An 8,758-nucleotide genomic window follows, 5' to 3' on the forward strand; every position below is an offset into this window, starting at 1 on the left:
TTGTTCGAAACGAGGCTGATCCTGCACGCCTTGTCAAAAGACCAGTGTTCAATGAACAGTGCCTCCAAGGATAAATAAATATCAAACGCTGAATTTGAGGCGAAGTGGGTCTATCGTTTTAGAAGGGGCTATAGTACGCGACGGACAAACGTTGCGTTCAAGTATTTATGAATGCACTAACACTTACGACGAACGAGAAAACGAACGAGTGTCAACAAATTTGGTACCAGGTCAGGGCTCCGAGTCTACATATACATGATGAAAGAACGACGACGACGACGATGCTAGCGAAAGCGATGCAAAGCGATACAAAGCGGGGAAAGCAAATCAACGAGTGGCATAGCAAAAAAGGAATCATGTCTGAACGAAGGGATCGTCCCCTTTATCCTGAGGGAGGGGCACGTCTGGCCGGATCGGGGTAGACTCGGTGAAGGTTTCACCAGACGGTTCAGAAGGCTACGCCGAAAAGACCAAGAAATGAACATCAGTGTGATTGAGACAAAAAGGCAAGGTTACACACCCCAGGCGCAATAGTGAACGTCGACCGAGGGCTCCCCATAACTGGCGATCGAGGAGATAGCCTCGGCGACTCCAATAGCTCAGCCGCATCAGACGATACCGACTCTACACGCGCACGCTTCGGTTCCGAGGGCTACATCGACGAGAGCAGGAGATAGATGTCAGCGTGCGTTGAAAACGTCACAGGCGGAGGGCAGCAGATACGCACTTCGGAGTCAACACTAAATGTCGATCCATAACTCCTCTTTAGCGGTGTTCCAGGTTGAGTTGGGGCTGACGACAACGGCCTAGAGGAACGGGATGGAATCAAAGACGTATTATAGACGCTCCGAGGGTTGACGGATTTCTTCAGGCTCATGAACGGTTGGTCCCAGTTGTTTTGGAGGAAGTTAAGGATGATGCGCTGGAAACATTCGTGGATGTAGTCGGGCTGTGCTCTCGGAGAGCTTTGCGGCAGCCAGTGTGGGTCGAACTTCATGTAAGAGTACATATCTTTGAGAAGAGGGAATAGATCACGATAGCTCGGGTGGAACACAGATCGGTCATCAGGGAGCCTTTTCCGAGCCGTAAGCAGCCCCGTCCAGACGTCGTTGGGGATGCATATATCTTCATCCCTCATTGAGCGTTTTGGATAGGCATTGGTCGACGGCATAGCCATCAGCGCCCAGTAGTGGACAAGCCAAAAGATTGATTCAGCGTCATGATATAGCTGGTGTCTCCAGGGGGCGACGTCGTGCGGGGGGTTTCCCTTTTCGTCTGCCTCGAAGGACTCGTCCGTGTCACAAAGGCTGAACCGGGCGAGGCGTCCTGGAAACAGGTTCTTGTATGTCTCTGGGGGATTTGGGATGGCTATAAATTCAAAAGTAAAGCGGGGATCAAGATGGAGTGGCTCTCCTCGGTGGACAGCCCTGGCCATGAACCCAGGAGTTCCCTGCAAGAGCAACGATTAACGGCCGCTACAACTCGACAGAACCATATAACCCACCGTTCGTTCTCCTCGAACAGGCTTACGAGGTAAGCTCAAGACTTCACTGTGATTGAAATCGATTAGCAGTGTCGATGTTTCCTTGGGGTCGTCGCTGAAATGTAGGGTCAGCATCGTCAGGACAGGGAAAAGGCCTGACAAACTGCACGGACCTCTTGCCAAGCAGACGTCTTACGAAGCAGTAACGGTGCTTGTTCTTGTTCTGCTCTCCGGTCTCATCCTTTTCCCCGCCCTCTCCAGCCTGCCGTTCATCTGGGGTTTCGTCTCGTTGTGTCCGCCGCTCTGCAACCCTTGGTCGCCGAAGGTACATGACGTTCCCCGTGCTAATGTCGCGATGGAGAACGCGGCGCTCGGCATTCAGAATTCGGGTGACTCGCGTAGCCAGTCAGCATCTGGGGTAGTCTGTGACAGGTAAATACTCACTTTCCAGCGCGTCGTAGGCCACCATGAGCATCTCCCGAGGGGTCTCAATCGACATAAACGGCGCGCCCTCCTGACCCATCCCGATCCATACTTCTTCTCTACCTCCAAACAGATGTGTCAGGGCTCGAGACCGGAGCATATCGACCACCCCCGGGACTCCTTTGACATGTCTGAGCACCTCGATTTCGTCGAAACGAGATTTATGGCAGAGTTGTATCTTGACCACTCTGAGTCTGTGACCGTCGACAACGGGAGGATCGGGGCCACCATGAAACACGTGCGTCCGAGTACCGAAGGAGTTGGCGCCATATCGACAGATGAAGTCGCGACACACCACCTGTGGTTCGGAATCCGTTGGCTGAAAAGTGAGGTTGTAGACACACGTCGGTATGCTGTCACCCGAAGCTGGCTGATAGACCATTTCGATGTCGGGATGCGCCCACTGCCCAGGGTCATAGAGTCGGTACACCATCGCAAGCATCGCCCGCTTCAGCGTCTGGGTGCCCCAAGCAAACGAGAATTCGTAGATCCTTGAACCTGTTTGTCCAACCAACAGCTGCAGATGTTTCTCGCCCACCAACAGGCCGAAGGCGGCCTTGAAATCGGGTCGTGCATCAAGCAGGAGGTCAAGGTATGTGCGAGCATCCTGTCTCTGGTCCTCCTCGTTTTTACCCTTCGAAGTGATCTCCCCGGCAAGCCTCATTGCGGGCCATGGAATTCGGGATTTCGAATGTTCCTTTCCGTCCGTGTCACCGCTGCCGTACCAATGTCCTTCAAGACCTGCCACAAAGCTAGGTCTGGCTTTGGTACCGGTATCGGATACATTCCCGGCCTGGACATGATTCGAGGTATCTCTGAAGACCAACAATTCGTGGAAATCTGGATTTAGGAGTTGAGTGGAATTCCTCGAGAATCGTAGAGTACGCACGGGAATTCCTCTGCCGGATTAGCTGGCACGTAGCATTCACGTCAGCCAAAAAGTCGTCTCGTGTCTCGAACTCTGGTGATCCCGCTAGGCTCAGAGAATGGTCGTCGCTCTCGAGCGTCAAGTGCTTCAGCAACTCCTCCAAGAGAAAATCGTCAGGCCCATCCAGGACAAACGTCGGATAGCGACCATGCTCCATGTATCCGACTGCGACACCGCACCGACGTGGTGGTCAAGACACAACTTTGAACTTTCAATTCCGACGCGCGCATCTGCCGTCTGATGGCCGGGCATCGCCACCCTCATCGTCCGCCTGGCGAAAATGGTGGATAATGCCAGCGAGGATGATATATCAGTACAGATAAATACTACATACATACAGATATACATACATACACCCATCGAGGCCCAATGAACTACAACTTGGCCCTGTCAACCTTCACACCAGCCTGCCTCTGACCCCTCTGCAGAATCGGCTTGATGCTCTTCTCATATGCCTCAGGGACCTCCATCTGGTTCAGCGGTTCCTGTTGTGCCCTCTTCCAAAGCGCCTCATAAACCTTGCCATCGTACACCCCAAGCGCACTGTCCAGTTCCCAGTCCGTGAATCCAAACGCGTCCGTGAGACCGATCGCTTCAGGCAGGAGGGCCTGGCAGACACGCTGGATCGCGAGGCGGAGCGAACGCGTCGCGTCCGACCCAGTAGTGGAAGAGAGAAGGCCAAAGGAAAGCACGTCGGTGATACCCGCTTCGAGAGTTGTGAGCAGGTAAAGCAGGAACACCTGGCCCAAGACCAGCGCCTCCTTCTGCCGCTTGTTACCCAGCTTGGTCTGAGCCTCATTGATCATGTCTCCCACTTGCCGAGCGACGAACGCCTCTGTGACTGCTTTCGACACGCGCTGGTTCACACTGGCATCGGGTTCCTTGAGGTTGCGCGCCATTTCCTGAACGACGAGTGCCGCCCGCCATTCGAGGAGTAGGACAGGATTGGCGGGATCGAGCCATTGATCCGGGGTAAGCTTGAAGTTCGGGACCGAGACGGGTGGGATGAGGAGGCGGAGGTAGTATGACGAAGGCGAGAGGTTGGTTGAAGATGAGAGGCCCTTGAGCGACTTGAGCGCCGCACGAACGACTTGCTGGTCAAGCGCAAAGTTGTCGCCTTCGTAAGTCACGCTAGGAAGATAGTCGTTGTAGATTCTGCCCAGGCCTGAAAATGCGCTGTACCCATGCCCGCCCATGGATCGACGTGCAACCTCGATGTCTTGAACACCCGTGGAGGAGACAAGGACCTTGAGACCGCTCGTCGTGGCGTGCATTTCGGCAAGGAGGGAGGTGTCTCCTTTGGCGAGACGGCCGGCCATCGTGTCGAAGGCTTTAGTCTAGACACACAATGTCAGCCAATGTCGCGACTAGATGAATGGGACCATACCAATTGCTTCCCGAGTTGAATGAAGACATAAGCATGGGAGAGTATGGGAAGGAGGCGGTAGTAGGTCGAAGGGTACGAGATGACTGCTTGTTCGAGACCGTCAGGGCCCACCGCACCCTGACGCCGAACGGTGCCGTAGCGAATGGCCACAGTCGCAGCCTTGGCCATGAGCCAACCACCACCGGTGACCATGCTAGAATACGATCAGTTGATGTTAAACTACCAGCCACATGGAGCCAGCCTACTTTGCACGAATGTACAACATCTGCACGATACGGTTAGCGAAAACAGATGGTAGAAAGCGATTCACATACCCCACCGTAGCTCAGCTTTGCATGAGGAGGTTGAATGTACTTGCCGTCATCGGTCACTTGGGCAAACTTGGAGAGCATATGCTCCTTCGGAATCCGAACATGGTCAAATCTGGCAAAGCCGTTGTCTGTCGGTGCAAATCCCCCACCAGACTTGGGACCAATATCGCCAATGATGATACCAGGAAGGGGTTTATGGTCCTCTACAACTAATCAGCAACCCGCTCGCGACAGAAACGAAGGAAACACACCCATGCTCCTCAATTGGACGAAGAATAAATGCGGTCCGTAATCCTTGCCCTCGATGATGAGCTTGGCTTGCACGACGCCATGGGTGGCCGTCTTGCCCAAAGCTCCAATCCACCACTTGCTGCTCGTAACCGTCGGTGAGTTGATCTCGAACTCTCTCGTTTCGGGGATGTACGTTGCAGTGGTCTCGAGACGCGACACGTTGGTTCCATGGCCAAGTTCAGTCTGTAGGTAACACCCAAAGATACCACGAGTTGCGATCAGGCGACCGTACTTCTTCACGAGTTCTGGCGAGCCCTGAAGGTTGAACACTGGTTGGAAAGCTAGAACGGGGAGGTCAGACGCGGCCCCTTGTCAATCAGAACGTCTGAATACGCACCAATATTGTGTAAAGCGATAGGGAGTTGCTCGTCGAGAATGGCAGTTGCTGTGCTGGTCTGCTGCTGGTTCCAGCCCAGCTTCTCCTGGAGTTCGTAGATACGATTCGTCAAGGCCATCCCTCGTGTATAGCGCTCTGTTCTTGACATAAAGTCTCTGGAAACCACGGTTATATCCCTCGAGTTGACTTGGGAGTCATATAGAGCCATCTACCTCTGACTTTTGTCGAAGACTGGATCATTCTGGAGGACTTCAACGATGTTGTGCCGAGTCTGAAACTCTTCGGCGCCGTCTGTGCTCATCGTCAGTGCCATATCGAGCGAGGAACGCGGGGTAAACTCACTGTACAGGTAATTTCTCACTTCTTCCACCGCTATCGTCGTTGCAGCCCTGGCTGCAGTCATATCCTTCCCAGTCTGTTCATTGACGTCGTAGGGCTTCGCCATGAGGTCTTCTTTAACTATCGTCGTCGTCGCCGTCGTGGTGGTCCTGCAGATACCCCGCATTCGGCTGAAATACCACAACCGGTCCCGGTTGCACGGAAAGCCGTGGCAAGACCAGATCGCATGACGGTCATGACGGCCGCCGTGTAGCCCCTATCGTTCTGGCGCTTGTGTCACCTGAACAGACCTTAGTTAAGGCAAAAGTCTTCGCCAACATCGTGAACGATGAAGAGAAGAAAGACGAGGCAGGCTGAACCTGAAGCCGGGTTCGAACGCCAAGTCCGACTCTTTCAAACTCAGGCTCATCACGTGTCACATAGTATGAGCGCTTAAATGAGCTGGACAGTAGCGAGGTGGTGGTTTTAGTCGTTGCGCTCTGGGTCAGAGCTTGGCGCAATGTTGAAATGAAAGCTCCGTACTCCCGTGGTGTAATACAAGGGTTCCCACACCTTGTGAGTTGATGCAGGGATCAAAATCGCCCATTCTCATCCTTTGCAACATTCCTCTTCGATGTCGTGGAGGAAGATAGGGCTGAGAAAGGCGGTCTGCTGAAGACCCGCATCCTTGGTTCCAGATAACTTGAAAGATACTCTGTGCTATCGTGAAACCAGACGTCAATAGATGTTGAAATCTCGCTTTTATTCGTCGGCTGTTGGGATCCTCCGTATAGGCGTTAAACGAGTGAAATGTGCAATGAAAGCTTTCGACGAGGAACATACAAAAAAAAAAACCGGCGGTGCGTCACCCGTGAGCTACGGACTGGCTGATTCGGTTGTACGGAATGAAACCACCAATAAGTAGTAATCCGTTACATACATAAAACCCGAAAAAAGAGAAAACAGAACGAGAAGATTGTGAAGTTGGTACTGTCAGTGATTGAAAACAGTGGTCTCGAGTGGGTACTCGCTTGAGTTGAACAATAGAAAGCGTAATCGACTCGCTCCCCGGGGTGATATGAAGTCCCCACCCTAATTTCTCCAGCCTGGAGTGTGAGTGTAGCTATTGCCCACGGGTGGGGCGGCGTAATATTGCTGCTGGCTGGCATAGCTATTCGCATTCCCGGAATTGGCGTCGAGAGAGCGGTTATGGGCGTGGCCAGACACACTGGTGCTGTTTGTCGGTGATGTGTATGGCGCGGCATGAGAGCCAGTCACCGGGCTACCTGAATACCCTATTCTCCATTAGCACATCAGCACTCAAAAACTCCCCCCCAATGAACGTGCGGCTTACATGACGGCTGCTGGCCCAGATACTGAGATTCAGACGCTGCTTTCTTCCTATGCCTTCTTTTCAAAAAGAGAATCGCAAAACCGGTCAGGAGAAGGAGAACCAATGCTCCCAAAACACCTCCCACAATCGGGCCGACCGGTGTCCCTTTGGACGAAGCACCCACAACCTCTCCTTGGGAACTGTCTTCGATGCTACCAGACGGAGTTGGCTCTCGGGATTTGACCAGGATTCTCGTGACGCTGGCATCATACGTGGTTTCTGGGTTGTGCGCATGCGAGATTTGGGATGGCAACTCAGATGCTTGGCCGCTGCGAGGACTCGGAGACGGAGCCGGGTCCGGGTTACTACTCCCAACTGGCGGAGGCCTGTCGGATCCTGGTAATGGGCTGGGATCAGGTCGAATACCTTCTTGCGGGCTTGGTGCTGGCTGAGTGACAGGAGGATCTGCCTGGGGTGGCGATGCTGGCGGCGGTGCGGGGTTCGGCGTGATAACGAAAGAGTCCAGCCAGAAAAATGCTCCTTCTCGTTGGTTGGAGACGATGAGGGTGTGGGTACCAGGAGAAAGTGGTCCAGAGTCGAAGAATAAAACTTGACTCTGCGTTTGCGAGTTGGGTGCTGCCGTGTACATCACAGTGGGGAGATTGTCGATGGCGTAGTTCGATATCGGAACCTCTCCCGTTCCAGAAGGGGAGATAAGACCGTATACCTGAATGGACGTCCCTGGAAAGACGTAGTGTGAGGGGTGGAAACGAGGTACACATGCCGGATAGATCGTACCCTCAAAGGTAACCCTCGCATTGGCATTTCGCGTTCGCGTCAACCGTAGGGTGCCACCATAGGACGTGCTAGACCCCTGGTCAGTCCAGTGATGACCTTGTGCGGGCTGCGAATAAGCTATAGATGGGTCGCGGTCGTCAATCCGCCTGGCAGCCATGTTTTGCCGTCAAGATTACAAATAAATTAGATGAGGGAAAAGGTGAGGGAGCCAGAAAGGAATGTCGAGGAGAAGAGATTGGGGGGAAGAAACAGGATGGGGGTTGAGATAAAGCAGCGCCTGCTACATAAGTACTTGCAATTTTTGTTTCAAGGGAGCTGCCAACATCAAACACAACTCGGTTATTGTGGCGCCGAACACAGATACCAAGTGCCCGCCCATCGTGATGGGGCAGCCCGAGTTGCCCCTTGGACCTAACTTGTCTATCACAGATCTTCCCAACCATGCTTACCACAGGGACAGTATTGTGTGCAAGCCTTCTGATTTACCCAAAGCGACACTCTGCCAATGTGCAGTCTTTTATCCAGTCACCGCACGCAGCGGTCAGGGCCAAGGAGGACACCGACGCTCAGGCTGGCGTGGTGATGGCAAGCCATCTAGCCACGAGCGAGCGGCGGTCGATGAAAGCCCTTTGATGGATATCCGACAATGACGAGATGCATCTGCCCAAAGGATACAAAGGATCGTCGGTTACTGAGTCAGGTATTGGTCAATTGGATTCTGCTCTTACCATCAGACAAGTTGTCCAGGGACCACTACAGCACCAGGGTATGGCCACGCTAACGTAACGAAATCGTGTTGTAGTGAAGTGTCCCATTCATGAGGCTGACATTCCAGTTGACAATTCGTGGAGCGACCTCGTTCGATGGACGATCTCCAAAGCTGACACGGTGGGGAAAGTCATCATGGAGAGCAAAGCTGTACAATGGGCTTGGGGCGTGTGAATCGATCATGATCCGTGATTACGGCAGGCACGAGCGCTTAGTCCTTTTGTTCGAGAAGAGTCAACTATTTTGGACTTGAGTAGATGGGGAAAGCACCCTTAAATTCAATGATAATGCGCATAACTTAGACTGGAGTCTATATAAACC

The 8,758-nt window shown here is 53.1% G+C and overlaps 3 protein-coding genes across 3 annotated transcripts; all 3 read right to left on the bottom strand.

The window, feature by feature from the left end:
- Positions 1–354: 354 nt before the first annotated feature.
- CC1G_15248 (other/FunK1 protein kinase) lies at positions 355–3,051 on the bottom strand (the record flags this gene model as incomplete). The annotated part of the gene is made up of 7 exons (XM_002910294.1): positions 355–456; positions 521–652; positions 728–1,450; positions 1,505–1,598; positions 1,657–1,876; positions 1,928–2,806; positions 2,856–3,051. The coding sequence occupies 7 exons, from the start codon at positions 3,049–3,051 to the stop codon at positions 355–357; spliced, it is 2,346 nt and encodes a 781-aa protein (XP_002910340.1).
- A 60-nt stretch (positions 3,052–3,111) lies between these two features.
- On the bottom strand, positions 3,112–5,665 carry CC1G_15249 (acyl-CoA oxidase; the record flags this gene model as incomplete). Its single annotated transcript, XM_002910295.1, has 8 exons — positions 3,112–4,231; positions 4,282–4,474; positions 4,527–4,546; positions 4,596–4,795; positions 4,844–5,164; positions 5,221–5,375; positions 5,433–5,511; positions 5,563–5,665. The coding sequence occupies 8 exons, from the start codon at positions 5,663–5,665 to the stop codon at positions 3,269–3,271; spliced, it is 2,034 nt and encodes a 677-aa protein (XP_002910341.1). The 3' UTR covers positions 3,112–3,268.
- Positions 5,666–6,630: 965 nt separating this feature from the next.
- On the bottom strand, positions 6,631–7,826 carry CC1G_01553 (hypothetical protein; the record flags this gene model as incomplete). Its single annotated transcript, XM_001833824.1, has 3 exons — positions 6,631–6,833; positions 6,893–7,612; positions 7,670–7,826. The coding sequence occupies 3 exons, from the start codon at positions 7,824–7,826 to the stop codon at positions 6,631–6,633; spliced, it is 1,080 nt and encodes a 359-aa protein (XP_001833876.1).
- Positions 7,827–8,758: the final 932 nt, after the last annotated feature.

Source organism: Coprinopsis cinerea (assembly GCF_000182895.1).
Source record: "Coprinopsis cinerea okayama7#130 chromosome 10 map unlocalized cont3.10, whole genome shotgun sequence".
Taxonomy (NCBI): Eukaryota; Fungi; Basidiomycota; class Agaricomycetes; order Agaricales; family Psathyrellaceae; genus Coprinopsis; species Coprinopsis cinerea.